Raw genomic sequence first — 17,097 nt, forward strand, 5'->3', positions numbered from 1 at the left:
GCCTTTCGTTTAGCATGTAACTGTGTCGCCGAGGAATAAGCAGAGGAATGTTTTTGCTTCGTATTTGGTTTAGCACCTTCATAATACTTTAACATGTGCGCCATGTTGTTTTGAATAACTGCGTCATGCAAACGCTTGCATCGTTCGGTGTCAAATCACTCAGACGCTTGAAGCAAATACACCCTGCTGACGCGCTTTTCTCGGAAGATTTACTTTTATTTTGAGCTCATTTATTACTGGATCATTAGTCAAAAGACAAGGAAAGATTTTGTTATCATGTGTCATGAGGAAAATTTAATATCAAGACTGAAAAATTGCATAGCCAATCGGTCCAACACAATGAATTTTTACATGGACCGATCAGATTTTCTGTGGCCTCGGGCCATCGGACCACCTTTACTTTCGAACACTGTGTTTTCCTTGTTGACATATTAATCAATCAATATTCAGTCTTAAAAATACTTCCTTTCTTCAACAGTCACAGTTGTTCAGTATGCATTGAGGATGATATTCATCAATTGATAAATCCACTTTGGGGTAGGGGTGCCTGGGATTTATCACGGATTTATTGTCCCGTGACTGCCCTGCAGGTTGTTGCTGTCCCCATTGCATGATCGTAAGAGGCGACTAAATTTGGGATCTTATCTTTTCTCTTCTTTCTTAAGAACTTTCTTCTTCCTAACGTCTCCCTAGACACTGCCTCACTTTTGGCGTTTGCCGCTGTGAGGAAGGCTTTGGGTTCTGTCCCCTGGCCGAGACATACCAGAGTCTTTAAAAATGGTAGTTGCTACTCCTGCTTAGCGCTCAGCATACAAAGAGTGGGACGACTGGTTCGCCCATTGTCAGTATAATGTGACGGGGTGGGGTGTCCTGCTGGATGTCTTCGGCAGTATGCTTCAGTGAGGTAGCACTATAAATCGGCAAAAGTTCCGGCCTATCACAAGGAGACTTAACATGAACATACCCCAGCCTCCCAAAACACACATACGCACTCACCACGCGCATGCATGTCGCACGCACGGGAGGCCGTCCTTAAATTTAGCTGTTAATTGGACGTTAAACAAAATAAACCAAACCAAATTGTCCCGTGAACAGCCAGGGTCATTTTGGGGCAGGGTCTTGTAGTAGTTGGTGACTACTTCACTGAACAACATACAGGAGGTCCATCACCTCAGATCCAGAGCTATTAGGGTAAAGACAAGTGACACGACCACAACTGTATGCCGGTCGGTTGGAGAGTGGTAATGCACTTGTCTTCTGGGGTTCAATTCCCCGATTGAACATGAACATGTATAAGGGAATGGAATTACATTGTTATTGAAGTTGCAAACTCACCTTGAGAAACTTTGGACTGCAGATCTGCCAAAGTATCTAAACCCAAGTCCAGTTGTTCTTTCTCCATAAGTAAATCACTTAATGTAACCAGCCATTGGGATGTCATTTCTTTCAGCTCTCCTAAGTCTGAAAGCTGTGTGTCAAGACTGTCCCCTTTCAATAAGGGAACTGCAGTAGCTCTGTCCAACCCTGCAATCATACAGTACAAGTTTTAGAATGATTTCAAATTTCTAAATTGTCATTTCCAGCACATCACGGATAAATATTTACCACGAAATAAACTCTTATTAAGACTGTCACCATATGGTACCTTCATTAGTCGAATCAGAATGTTTGATTCCCACAGGTAGGGTGTACACATAACTAAATCCCTGGGATCAGTATAAACGACACAAACAACAAAAACAAACGGGTAAAACTTTGTTATTTGGCACCAGGAGCAGTAATCAAGCAATTTAGATATCCTGTTATAGCCAGGTCATGAAATTGCAATTCGTTAAAATTTAATTGTTTCGTTTTTTATGAAAATAGCGAAAAGTTTTTCTCACAAAAATTATCAGCTGTACATTAGTATAATTAACACTTAAAACATTTGCTATTTATTTCCTTACCTTTGGTACACTGATGGGAAGTTCTGTCAGTCATCATCAGGAGAGAGTTTGTAATATCTTTTAGATCTCGTCCACATTTACTCAACTGTTTGGAACTCTTCTGTGAAAATGACTCAAGGTCAACCTCAAGCTCATACTCTGTGATGTTACTTTCATCTTCTATGCAGACATTTTCCCCAGAAACTTCAGTTTCTTCCTGCAGTTTCAGATCCATCTCCTTCTCGACAAACTGTTCTTTCTCAAGCAAAGTATCTGAATCAGAAAATTGCAGGTTTGTCTGTCTATTTCCATCCTGACAGCCATTCAGCAGCTCAAATTCTTTTTCCAAATTTACTTCCAAATATTCAGAAGACAAACTATCTAATTTGTCCAGAGTCAATTTGCCATTTTTGTCCATGCTGAGACTAGAATCAACATCTCTGTCTATATCTTCTTTTAACAATTCAGATATGTTATCAAAATCTGCAGAATGGAGGTTCGCTGTACAGTCTTTGTCGGAGTTAAATTCCACAGGAGGGATTTGGTCCTCTTCATTCAAACTATCAACATGCAACTGTTTTCCAAGAAGACTCTCACATCCTAAGCTTTCAGAGGACAGCAAATCGACATCGTCAACAAAACTTTTCTCTGGTTTTGCTTCATCCGTTTTCTCCATTTTGTTGTCATCCTTGTCACCATCATCTTTTCTCCAATTTCCTTCAATCTTTTCTGTCCTGAAGTCCATGGAAAACATGGAACAATTTGACTGCATGCTTTCAAATGCGTGTTCGTTCTCCATGGGAAAATGCATCAGTTCTTTGACGGGAGTTTCTTCCTCCTCCATCGTGACATCACCATGGAAACGACCAGTTGATGCAAATCTGAAAATTAAAACAAGCCACAATAATCGTGTATTACAAACATATCAAACTCATATTGTATTCTCAGCTGAATATTAATTTATTACCCATGCATTTTGAAAACAGCAACATGTTCATTCCACAGTTTAGCTGAAATCACTGTAACAATTTCAAATTATTTTGAGGGGTTTTAACTTTTGTTAATTTTGAGGATGGAATAAATTGGTGAAAGAAATTGATCAATTACAAATAGAGCCTGACAGACAAAACAATGGTCAATTTAAAAATCTCCACAAATATGTATCCTTTTCAAATTTTAGAAAAAAATTCAAAGAATCTATTTTGATTATATATATATATAATATAACTACTGTATTTATACTGAAATAAGCCCTCTACCCTAGTGTAAAAGTTTAGTACGTATACTGTATTTATCCTCAAATCAGCCCCATCAAATTCCCCTAGTGTAAAAGTTTAGTACGTATACTGTATTTATCCTCAAATCAGCCCCCTCAAATTCCCCTAGTGTAAAAGTTTAGTACCATATTCAAGAAATATTTATCTGTAATCAGACCCTTTCCCCAGTGTTAGATATTCTTTGACATCTCTGACAGCTTATGAAAAGTAAATACCTGTTATCTTGAAATGCTGGTGTTTGTTGTGCTCCATCACTCAAATTTTTTCTGTAGTCATTCTTTTGATCATGCCGTCCTTTCTTCCATTTCTTAATGTCATGAGTCATGTCCTTTCTAAAACTATCATTTTGCTCTGGAATAATTTCCTCATTCTCTCCAGGCAAAGACTTTTCTTCGGATGTTTCCTTTTCTGTTCCATCAGATTTTTCCTCAACATTACATACATCTTTTAAATCAGACTTTCTGTCTTTGATGGTAATGCTGCGTTTTGACTTTCCTTTGAAATTGTTTTCCTGAATTTTCTTCATCATGTCCATAACCTTTGACGGATCACCATCTTTTTTAAACTCATCCATTTCGGATTCTTTCCTAGACCTTACACGTGTTTCATTCTTCGCAGCAATCCTACATTTCAATATTGCATGCTCCATCTCTTTTTCTTGGTCGAGCTGGCAATTTTTGCTTGGCACAAGAATGAATGCACAGTCGCCTTGACCTTGGTGATCTTTTGGATAGATAATTAATACATTTTCTGGTTCAAAATCCTCTTAATCCGACATGTCTTTGGATAGTTCATCTGTCACTAACAATAATGATCCAATTTTGGCCAATTACATTTTTCTTCCTGAAATGGGATAGCCTGTTTGTCAATGGAGACAAGTCAGTCATTTAAGTGTGTACACTGGTTTAACATCCGTCCACACTGCAGCAGAATAGAGTTTTAAAGTCACAAATACTTCCTTTTTACACCCTGGCTAAAATCTGGCCGACCCAGCTAGCAGGCAAGTCAAATGAATAAGTCTAGCTGGTGTTACAGATTTTGTGTATGAGGATATCTAAATCTATTTCCTTGTCACTGTTCCATATAAGTGTTTCCACACATGAGGACACCTTCTGTAAAAACAAACGAAGGAAAAAAAGGTCACTCGAAGTACACACACAAACAGTTCTTTACATACATACACCTCATCAAGGTTAAATGAAGGGAATATTTTCAACAGTAAATCTGAGGATATATACAGATACTTTATATGTAGGGTGTTAAACAGTAAAGATTTGGTATCAAACAATTTACCTTATCAATAATCACAGAGGGCAACTAGTGCTTAAATCTTCAAAATAGAGATATGAAAATATTTTTAACCTAGCTGGTGACATTTTCATCATAGGAAATTTTTTCTTTATTTTCAACTTTTTTTTTTAGATTGTAAGAGGTCAGTTAGTAAAGAGAAATTCCAAATACAAGTGTATAACAGAACCCGATTTTACAGCTGTGTAGGCCTGCCTTAATTATCAAACATATAATTATCAGGCACAACTTTACTCTAGTCCTTATTTACAGTATTTTCTTTTATTTGTCCATTAATCAACTAGACGTGATAAAAATAAACTAGCTGATTAATATAAAATTACCCATGACCACTTTAAAGTACACTTCACTTCATGGATGTTATGAATGTGATGAAGAAATATCAGAGTATGTTACTGACACTAAAAGATTTCCTTAAAAATAACTTTTGTAAATTTGGTCTGGTTGGGACATGTTGACACTGTGAGGAGCCCTTTACAATGTAGTTACTGTAAATCACTTATATATATTTAGCACAGGATCTATTTTTACATTAACATGCAAGTCAAGTGAATCACAAAATAAAATCCCTCACGATTATTTGTATTAAAAAAATAAAACCTTTGGATGACGGCCAAGATATCTGTTATCAATATAAACAAGAGATCCCAGAGGGATCTTTGCACCTGCAATTGAATAATCTTTATTGGTTCTATGTCAAACTGATCTCCTCTTTACTTTTCAATTCTTTCTTTTTTCTTCTTCATAATCTGATAACATGAACAAGTGGAACATACATGTGAAGTTTAAGAAATATCCCTCAAGTACTTTTTAAGAAATAGCGATAGCAATCTTCACATCTCAAAATCCAAGATGGCCACCTACAAATGAAGCTTGAGGAATATCCCTCCTGCACTTTTAAAGAAAAAGTGATAAATAGGATTGTTTATGGACGGATGGAGTAACGGACGGACGGACAGACAACAGATAGACGAAGGACCACAGATGCAGGGTGATTTGAAAAGCCCAGCATCTAATGATGGTGGGCTTTTAATTGAAGAGACCTGAGTTTTTGGAGAATTCTGAGCAATGTGGAATGATTTATAGAAGTGAAGGTTTAAAGACAGAAGATGCAGTAAAGAGCCAATAAGAAAGATTAAATCAAGTAAACCAAGTTCTAGGGCTTCATGCCAGACCATCATACATCATGCAGTGAAAAGTAATTACTATTTTACTATTATTACTATAATTACTCCATAAATTTAGAGAAAAAAATATACATGTATCATGTCTTCAAGAGTTCTGCCTTAATCCTGAAATCTTTAATTCAACTATCTGAGTTTATTAATCAAATTAAATTTATTTGATAAATTACCTGAGTGCATTTGCCAAATAGTGTTAGTTAATTATGTTTGGAACAATTCAGAAACTGCGGGCTCAAGACATATTAACTTTTAATTACAACAATTGTGAAACAAGTTATGTCAATTAACCTAATACAACAATCACGCCTACTCCCAGATTCAAGTACACAAGGGGTCTAAATGACTCAATATACAACTGTAGAACCTGAGGAAATCAAGACTCAAATTGATTGTGACTGCACGTGTGCTGTCTGGCCGTGAGGAAAAGAAAAACATATACACATACATATATGGCTGTCTAACCATATATGGACATATATGAAACTCAGTCAGGTTCTGAGAAAGATACAAATTCCCAGAAAAAAGAAAAGCCTTCAGACTTTCCTGAGAAATTCTTATAATCTTAAAGTATAGTGATTAACAATTACCTATCCCAGAATAAGAAACAGCTGACAGCTGAAATAACTGATGCACTTTGAGAAATGTCTTTGTTAAAGTGAACCTTTAAAACTTGTGTGACCCTGTGATATAGGACCCATACATAAGGCCATTCAGAAGAGGACAGAAGAATAAGTTTCGCCGTACTCTATCCGGTACTATGTACTTTTTATTCATACATGACATTAATTAGATGGAAAAACCTGCAGAATGTATATACTTGCCAACGTCTTGGAATTTCCTCTGTGGGGGATGCATGTCAAGCCTCAGACAAAAGAACATTTTATATACTGTAACTTCATAGCAAATACCTAATAGGTTGTTGGAGGACAGTTATAAACCAAGCCTCTTTGAAAATTAAGGTATATATGGCATACCATTAATCAATACCTGCCTGAACACTTTGGTTTTCTCTAGGTACTTCAGTTTCCTCCCACCATAAGACCCCTCGCCCCTCCCAATGTAAGACCCCTCGCCCCTCTCACTGTAAGACCCCTCGCCCCTCCCACTGTAACACCCCTCACCCCCCTCACTGTAACACCCCTTACCACTCCCACTGTAAGGATCCTCACCCCTCCCACTGTAAGACACCTTGCCTCCCTCCCACTGTAAGACCCCTCACCCCTCCGACTGTAAGACCCCTCACCCCTCCCACTGTAAGACCCCTAACCCCTCCGACTGTAAGACCCCTCACCCCTCCCACTGTAAGACCCCTAACCCCTCCCACTGTAAGACCCCTCACCCCTCCCACTGTAAGACCCCTCACCCCTCCCACTGTAAGACCCCTCGCCCCTCCCACTGTAAGACCCCTCGCCCCTCCCACTGTAAGACCCCTCACCCCTCCCACAGTAAGACCCCTCACCCCTCCCACAGTAAGACCCCTCGCCCCTCCCAATGTAAGACCCCTCACCCCTCCCACAGTAAGACCCCTCACCCCTCCCACTGTAAGACCCCTCGCCCCTCCCACTGTAAGACCCCTCACCCCTCCCACAATAAGACCCCTCACCCCTCCCACTGTAAGACCCCTCACCCCTCCCACTGTAAGACTCCTCTCCCCTCCCACTGGAAGACCCCTCGCCCCTCCCAGCGTACGACCCCTCGTCCCTCCCACTGTTAGACCCCTTGCCCCTCCCACCGTAATACATCTAGCCCCTCCAACTGTTACACCTTGCCCAGTGATTTTCTTACCCTAATTATACAGGGGCCTGTACCTTTTCCATTGGGAAAATATAGCCATATCTTTTTAATTTCGGCAAAAATGTACTTTCTTCCAAGCTCAAAAATAATCATCAAGTCAATGGTTTAATATCATTTTGAATAAGCATACTATAGCTATGATCAATCAATTATAGCATTGGCTTGTGAAAACATTATGTGAAATGTTATATCATATATGATCAACATTTCTTCATATTTATTAACAAACAAGGGAAAATATGAACTAAAAATTGGGAAAATACAGCAAATTTTCTTTAGGGGAAGGGGCCTGTATTCGGCCCCAAATCCATGCCAAAACAAGAGGCCCATGGGGCCTGTATCGCTCACCTGGTTGGATTTGACCAAATGTCAAAATAATGTTCATGTTCAATTCCTTTTGTTTGTTAACCTCAAACAATGCTATTTATGGTTATAGCGTGGGGATCCCAACTGCTTTAAAGAAATAATGAAGTCCAGACTCTCTGAGTTTACAACATGCATTTATAACTTTATGACTAGTAGTGATTTAAAGGAATTACCTCTATTTCCCATATGGGGCCCCGCCCCTTTTGCCCCTTGGGGGTCAAAGTCACCATTTATGCAAAATCTGTTCCCCTTCCCCCAAGAATGCTTCTGACTAAATTGGGTTCAAATCCATTCATAACTTAATGACAAGTAGCGATTTGAAGGAATTACCTCTATTTCCCCATTAGGCCCCGCCCCTTTGGCCCCTTGGGGGTCAGAGTCACCATTTATGCAAAATCTATTCCCCATCCCGAAAGGATGTTTCTGACCAAATTGGGTTCAAATCCATTCATAACTTTATGACTAGTAGCAATTTAAAGGAATTGCCTCAATTTCCCCTATTGGGCCCCGCCCCTCAGGCCCCTTGGGGGTCAGAGTCACCATTTATGCAAAATCTGTTCCCCTTCCCCCAAGAATGTTTCTGACCAAATTGGGTTCAAATCCATTCATAACTTTATGACTAGTAGCGATTTAAAGGAATTGCCTTAATTTCCCCTATTGGGCCCTGCCCCTCAGGCCCCTTGGGGGTCAGAGTCACCATTTATGCAAAATCTGATCCCCTTCCCCGAAGGATGTTTCTGACCACATTGGGTTCAAATCCATTCATAACTTTATGACTAGTAGCGATTTGAAGGAATTACCTCTATTTCCCCATTAGGCCCCGCCCCTTTGGCCCCTTGGGGGTCAGAGTCACCATTTATGCAAAATCTGTTCCCCTTCCCCAAAGGATGTTTCTGACCAAATTGGGTTTAAATCCATTCATAACTTTATGACTAGTAGCGATTTAAAGGAATTGCCTTAATTTCCCCTATTGGGCCCTGCCCCTCAGGCCCCTTGGGGGTCAGAGTAACCATTTATGCAAAATCTGATCCCCTTCTGCCAAGGATGTTTCTGACTAAATTTGGTTAAAATGCAATAAGAACTTTATGACTAGTAGCGATTTGAAGCAAATGTTGACGGACGGACGACGGACGACGGACGACGGACAACGGACGCTGCACCATGGCATAAGCTCACCGGACCTTCGGTCCAGGTGAACTAAAAATCACTGTTGCCCCTCCAACTGTTAGACCCCTTGCCCCTCTCACCGTAAGACCCTTCACCCCTCCAACTGTAAGACCCCTCGCCCCTCCCACCGTAAGACCCCTCGCCCCTCCAACAGTAATACCCCTCACCCCCTCCCACCCAGTCTAATAAATATAAGCTTTTGATATAAATATGTACACATTTATTGTAAAATAAAGATTATAAATTCACATAAGTACCTCCACCTACACACCCCCAGATAGTAACAGAACCCCATCCTACACACCCCAGATAGTAACAGAACCCCCCACCCAGATAGTAACAGAACCCCCCACCCAGATAGTAACAGAACCCCTTCCTCCTACACACCCCCAGATAGTAACAGAACCCCTTCCTCCTACACACCCCCAGATAGTAACAGAACCCCCCCCACCCTGATAGTAACAGAACCCCCTCCTCCTACACACCCCAGATAGTAACAGAACCCCCTCCTACACACCCCCAGATAGTAACAGAACCCCTCCTCCTACACACCCCCAGATAGTAACAGAACCCCTCCTCCTACACACCCTCAGATAGAAACAGAACCCCTCCTCCTACACACCCCCAGATAGTAACAGAACCCCTCCTCCTACACACCCCCAGATAGAAACAGAACCCCCTCCTACACACCCCCAGATAGTAACAGAACCCCCTCCTACACCCCCAGATAGTAACAGAACCCCCTCCTCCTACACACCCCCAGATAGTAACAGAACCCCCTCCTCCTACACACCCTGATAGTAACAGAACCCCCTCCTCCTACACATCCCAGATAGTAACAGAACCCCTCCTCCTACACACCCCCAGATAGTAACAGAACCCCTCCTCCTACACACCCTCAGATAGAAACAGAACCCCTCCTCCTACACACCCCCAGATAGTAACAGAACCCCTCCTCCTACACACCCCCAGATAGAAACAGAACCCCCTCCTACACACCCCCAGATAGTAACAGAACCCCCTCCTACACCCCCAGATAGTAACAGAACCCCCTCCTCCTACACACCCCCAGATAGTAACAGAACCCCCTCCTCCTACACACCCTGATAGTAACAGAACCCCCTCCTCCTACACATCCCAGATAGTAACAGAACCCTCTCCTCCTACACCCCCAGATAGTAACAGAACCCCATCCTCCTACACACCCCAGATAGTAACAGAACCCCCTCCTCCTACACACCCCAAGATAGTAACAGAACCCCTCCTCCTACACACCCCCAGATAGTAACAGAACCCCATCCTCCTACACACCCCAAGATAGTAACAGAACCCCCTCCTACACCCCCTCCCCCCAGATAGTAACAGAACCCCCTCCTACACACCCCCAGATAGTAACAGAACCCCCCTCCTACACCCCCCCAGATAGTAACAGAACCCCCTCCTACACACCCCCAGATAGTAACAGAACCCTCTCCTCCTACACACCCCCAGATAGTAACAGAACCCCCCTCCTACACCCCCCCCAGATAGTAACAGAACCCCCTCCTACACACCCCCAGATAGTAACAGAACCCTCTCCTCCTACACACCCCCAGATATTACAGAACCCCTCCTCCTACACACCCCAGATAGTAACAGAACCCCTCCTCCTACACACCCCCAGATAGTAACAGAACCCCCTCCTCCTACACACCCCCAGATAGTAACAGAACCCCATCCTACACATCCCAGATAGTAACAGAACCCCTCTTCCTACACACCCAGATAGTAACGGAAACCCCATCCTCCTACACACCCCCCCCCCCCCCCCCCCCCCCCCCCCAGATAGTAATAGAGCCCCCTCCTCCTACACATCCAGATAGTAACAGAACTCCATCCTACACATCCCAGATAGTAACAGGACCCCATCCTCCTACACCCCCCACCCCCCCCCCCCCCCCCCCCCCCCCCCCAGATAGTAATAGAGCCCCCTCCTCCTACACATCCTTATAGTAACAGAACCCCATCCTCCTACACACACCCAGATACTAACAGAGAAATTTTACTTTTTTGTTTGAAAATTTACCAGTTGTTCAAAAATTTCCAATTTTTTCTTTAAAGCTCTTTTAATTATGTCTTTATAAAACTTTTTGTTTTTTGTTTTTAAATCACCTTTAATTCAGTACTCTATGAATGTAAAGTATTTGACTTTGATATAAGCAAAGTTGTAGACCTGTACATGGTATTGTTAAAAAAAATAGCTGAAATGGTTATAATAGGTGATACAATCACACTCTTGTCCTATATCAAATGTCCCCCACGGTGTTGATTGTCAACAAAAGCCTGTACATATACCTAGGAGTAGCTGAGTCAGCCGAGTAATACAGGGTTTATATCATAACTGTCTAGAATAAAACCTCTTCACCATTACCAGCAGTGCCTTGGCCTGATAATGATGACACAATAACAGTCTAGTTAATACTTTACATAATGTGTTTAGATTAAAAATGATTGAAACTTAATTTGAAAACAACATCTTATTCTCTTATAATCATTGAAAGAGAAAGAAGTATTTTTGAGCATTTTTTTAAATTTTTTTTTTATTTTTGAGTTTGTATTTGAAAATGAAATTGATGATTAACCTAAGAAGGTCAAATATCATAAAAACTTGGCCTCCTGTTTTAAGTTTTCAGTTATCTTTAATTAAAGATGTTCCTGAACTTGATAATCTATGTTATACATGTATGTATTGCATATTCACTTAGTTGCTAATGAATGGTTATAGCTTCATAAGTATTAAGAATTTATCAAGCTGACAATTCATGTTTCAAATCAAGTGTTAAGCTTTAGCAATATCTAATTTCCTGGTAAGCAGGAAGTGGTCCGATTTGTTGTATTCTGAATGCCCTCTGTAGGTGCACTTATCAAGTGTCTGACTTTTGTCAATGAAAAACAGCCCTAAATGAGTAAAAATTGGTAAGATGATTGCAACTAATTTCATACAGAATACAATTTGTATATCCGGCCTTGGATGAAACACAAGTACTCCATCAACCTGCACTGTATACACTATCATGTACATGTACAAAATCAACATAAAAGGCTCCAGTGTCATTCTGCCTGTTAAGAACAGCCTGCGCCCACTTGAGTGGGAAAAATATATTAAAATTTTCTTAACAAGAGGTCCAATGGGCCTACATAACTCAACTGGTATTGACTTCTTTAATGTTTCTTTGCCTTTCAAATAATCTAAAGAGCTTGGTTCTGTACATGTGCTTTTAACAAATATGACCCATGTGACCTTGAATATTGGTAAAGGTAATTTCTTTTCACAAATTCTGTCAAGCTATCTCGGATCCCAGTAACCTACCAGCCAAATATCTTAACTATCTTCAAGATAATCCGATAAGTTGTTTTAGCTTAAGCAAATTTGACCCCTGTGACCTTGAATATGGATAAAGGTCATTTCCTTTTGCGAACTTTGAGGAGTTCCATCCCAAGAACCTGTGACCTTGAATATGGATAAAGGTCATTTCTTTTCGTGAAGTTTGAGGAGCTCCATCACAGGAACCTATCAGCAAAGTATCATGAATCTAGATCTTTTGATTTTTGATAAGAAATTGTTTAAAGGAAAAAACTGACAACAGATGGCCTACAGACGGATAACAGATTGCTGTACATGTATTGTCATAATCTCACCAGTGGCTGGGCCAATTAGTGCATTATAAAAATAGGGACAATGTTTATTTTTCCTTCCAATGAAAAAAGTATTGCTTTTGTTTGTATTTTTTTTTAATGAATCTACATACAATACTGATTGTTTTCTGTTAAATATAACAAAGAGATTAGGAAGCTTAAAAGTATAATGTTGATACTGGATCTGTACTGTCAGAGACTACAGCACAACAAACCATATAAATGTCAAGGTCGATCATTTCAAGGAAATTTCTACTTCTCCATGGCAACAAATGATAAAATTGTATTTCACCTAAAAAAGGAAAATCCCTATTCAGGAAGACTAAATCTCTGGCCATTCTTTCCTAAATACAACTTTTCTAAATATAGCTATTCGTCATGTTTATGGCATTTGTGCCAGCTAGATTTGGAATCATTCATAAATATAGCCAGAAACATTTTAGACAACGCCTAGCATTTAAAATTTTCATTGTTCAGCAAATGGGCGGTGGTATTTAGACAGACACAGATATCATCCTAATAACAATCAGGTATATAATTTACCTGTAAATTAACTGACACCTGTGTCTGTTATGTACGGTATCTGTCATTGTGATCAGTATACCTACCTCAATGTTCAGGTGAGGGGAATTACCATGGCAATATAAGCTTTTAGCTTGTTTCACAATCCTCATTGTAATTGTAGAAAACTGTTGTGTGTAAATGGTGAAGAAATATCTACTTAAATTTAAGATATTCAGGTGTCAGTAATCTCTGACAAACTTCACACAATGTCTCATTGTGTTTCTAAAATGTTGTTTTAAAAAAATCAGAGAATTAATTCAACAAATATACTTCACCTTTGGAACACATGACATTGTATGACGGTTTCGATCAGGGAACAATAGGCATCATTAAGGATCATATAAAAGAGATACTTTAAGAAAACGCCCAATAATTGTATATGTGTAATTGATACTTTCGGTTGATTAGTAATGGTTTAAAGGAATCTTGTAACAGGAGAGGAGAAAATGTAGCGGCCAGACTGGGGTTTGAACCCGGGACCTCTGAACACTAGTCGGATGCTCTACCAATTGAGCTACCTGGTCACCGATGATCGACCCAGTCCAGTCCCGCTACACTTTTATGACATAACGGTTTTCTGTAATTAATAAATGTAAAGTTTCCTCTTCATCTCAATAAAACTATTCCGTTCTCAATCTGATCTCTAATCACACTCTGATAATCAATGTTCAGACTTGAATGTAGAGTACCTGAGAGCGGAATTAAAAATCTGGATTTAATCAGATTGTGTCTGTGACACACAGAATCATGAAGCTATCAATTTTGAATTAATACAACTACAATTCCATGGGTGCAAATAATGTCATCAATATTTTTTCAACTGACTCAACTAAACAGACACCACAATGTCCAGACTAACAACAGGCTCAACTAAACAGAAACCACAACGTCCAGACCAACAACAGGCTCAACTAAACAGAAACCACAATGTCCAGACTAACAACAGGCTCAACTAAACAGAAACCACAATGTCCAGACCAACAACAGGCTCAACTAAACAGACACCACAACGTCCAGACCAACAACAGGCTCAACTAAACAGAAACCACAATGTCCAGACCAACAACAGGCTCAACTAAACAGAAACCACAATGTCCAGACCAACAACAGGCTCAACTAAACAGAAACCACAACGTCCAGACCAACAACAGGCTCAACTAAACAGAAACCACAACGTCCAGACCAACAACAGGCTCAACTAAACAGAAACCACAATGTCCAGACCAACAACAGGCTCAACTAAACAGAAACCACAATGTCCAGACCAACAACAGGCTCAACTAAACAGAAACCACAATGTCCAGACCAACAACAGGCTCAACTAAACAGAAACCACAACGTCCAGACCAACAACAGGCTCAACTAAACAGAAACCACAATGTCCAGACCAACAACAGGCTCAACTAAACAGAAACCACAATGTCCAGACCAACAACAGGCTCAACTAAACAGAAACCACAATGTCCAGACCAACAACAGGCTCAACTAAACAGAAACCACAATGTCCAGACTAACAACAGACTCAACTAAACAGACACCACAATGTCCAACACATTCATGAAACACAATGTGCACCATCATGAATGAGATGTACCGTACCAAAATTAACATACTGGTACAGTTTATACGAGGAGACATTACAAACCAGTACAATACTTCCTTTGCTTTGTTCATTTGCCATTTAATTTTGTTAGATGGAGTCATATGGTACACGAATAACACTAACTTCAGATACACGACCTAGACTAATAAAGTACACAGTACATATAATTTTCTTCAATGTCACATTAACAAAAAGAAGGACAAATTATTTAAATTATGAAACACAATAATATCACTTAGTACTTCCTGGTATCAGACTGAGCCTCAGTCAGTCGAGGAATAACTACCATAGGGGGATTATGGATTGGGAAGACTTAAGTCATAGTAGGCTGGGGTCTAGAATATATTATAGATATATTAGTGTGGTCGGGTGGAACACTGTAACACACTTTCATTACATCAGTAGGCGGTCGGGGTTTGATTCCCACATCAAACGGGACAGGTATATGGGGTCAACTGCCCGACCTTGACACAAGTTTAAGGAAGTTTTTATATTTCATCATGCTTTACAATTGTTGATATACGTATAACTTGATACAGAGTTTTATGAACAATTAATACAACAATTTCACAAAAGTTGTTTTATTCACAAAGTGCCATAATGAAGTAGAATAAAAATTGGTCATGAAAGATTTCTGACACACAAACTATTGTTTATTTTTCATAAAATTCACGTGCCTTAAGATGCCTCAATCGTCAAAACAAACAGATATACTAGGTATTGCTACTTGTCCCCTACTGGACCCTGCTAAAAAACAGCAACATTGACCATGACCAAAAATCCCTGAAACTAGAATCTAAGATATTATGGTTGTTTATATATATCATTGTTTGAAATTTGATCAAAATCGCTTAAGGAATGAAGCTAGCTTATAGAGCACTGACAAACTTCAGCATTACATAGCCATACACAAAAGATAGATGGAGAGGAAATTTAACCTATCATCCCCCTGGTTTCACAGATTTTTTTTTTTTTTTTTTTTAATAATTATCCATATTGAAACCATATTTTTACACAGGCTTCATTTTCATACTGTTTAAATTTGGAGGCACTATCTACTGCCGGCTACACCTGTACCCTCAATTCAATATATATAGATCTGCTTTTGCTGAAATTCAATTATAAACAACATGAATTTCTCAAATGAAATTTTGAGTCCATAATCAACACCAATCATAAGTACTGTATACTACATACCAACTTTTACAACAGACAGAAGATCTTTAATTATGACACTATAGAGATTTACCTTGAAAGTAAGTCAAGGTCATGAAAAAAATATGACTGTCTTCCCACAGACAAGCTCTAGGAAACCACTAGCCCCTATCATAATTCTAGGAATTCTGGTTCAAGAGAAAAACTTGTTTGGGTGAATAAACAGAATTGATCTCTGTGACTTTAAATTTGAGTCAATATCATTTCTTCTTGCAGATATTCATCATCTTTTTTGGGGCTTTATCAATAGAATTTAAAAGCCCAACATCACAATTCTTGTCCTGAAGGTGTTGTTTGAGTGTTTCAAAGTTGACCTATATACCTAGCTTGAATACGGGTCAAGGACAGTTCTCTTTGCAAATCATAATTTTGGTTTTTCAGAAGTTTTGTCTATTTAACAAAATTGACAGCAATCTGTGACCTTGAACATGGGTCAAGGTCATTTATTTTTGCAAACAAATGCCAGGCTTCATCCAAGGAACCTACAAGCCAAACATCATCCTTCACCAAATGGTTCTTGAAAAGAAATTTTTGAGTTGAACAAGAGATCCCAGAGGGATCTTGGCGCCCACCATTGAATGATCTTCATAGGTTCCATGTCAGATTGATCTTTTCTCTACTTTTCCCTTCATTTTACTAATCTGTGCAAATTGAGACATATCTCCAGTACTTTTCAAACAAGGGAATCCTAGCTATATAAGAAATTTGAGATTTAACGATAATGGCTGTTTGTTTGCCAGGTTGTTTTCAGGACAGACTGGTCCAAAAATGCAATACAAGGGACCAAGGGGAACCTACTTATGAAATTTGAGAAAGATTCATTCAGTACTTTCTCAGAAATAGCGATAACAAACTTCAATTGTCAAAATCCAAGATGGCTGCCTGTCGGCCATGTTGTTTTCAGATTGGTCTCAAAACACAATATGCATAACTATGCACCAAGGGAATCTTACATATGCAATTTGAGAAAGATCCATTCATGCAGAAATAGTGATAACAAACTTCAATTGTCAAAATCC

General features: G+C 39.6%; 1 protein-coding gene across 1 annotated transcript in view; it reads right to left on the reverse strand.

The window, feature by feature from the left end:
* Nucleotides 1-17,097, reverse strand: part of LOC117343854 — a 37,121-nt gene that overhangs the window by 8,414 nt on the left and 11,610 nt on the right. The window contains exons 3-5 of the mRNA XM_033906392.1: nucleotides 3,418-4,314; nucleotides 1,947-2,806; nucleotides 1,336-1,524 (exon numbers count right to left, since the gene is read on the reverse strand). Of these exons, the coding sequence (XP_033762283.1) occupies nucleotides 1,336-1,524; nucleotides 1,947-2,806; nucleotides 3,418-3,851 (1,483 nt within the window). The 5' untranslated portion in view covers nucleotides 3,852-4,314. The remainder of the gene's footprint in view (nucleotides 1-1,335; nucleotides 1,525-1,946; nucleotides 2,807-3,417; nucleotides 4,315-17,097) is intronic.

The sequence above is a fragment of the Pecten maximus genome, chromosome 15, assembly GCF_902652985.1.
Source record: "Pecten maximus chromosome 15, xPecMax1.1, whole genome shotgun sequence".
NCBI classification, from domain to species: domain Eukaryota; kingdom Metazoa; phylum Mollusca; class Bivalvia; order Pectinida; family Pectinidae; genus Pecten; species Pecten maximus.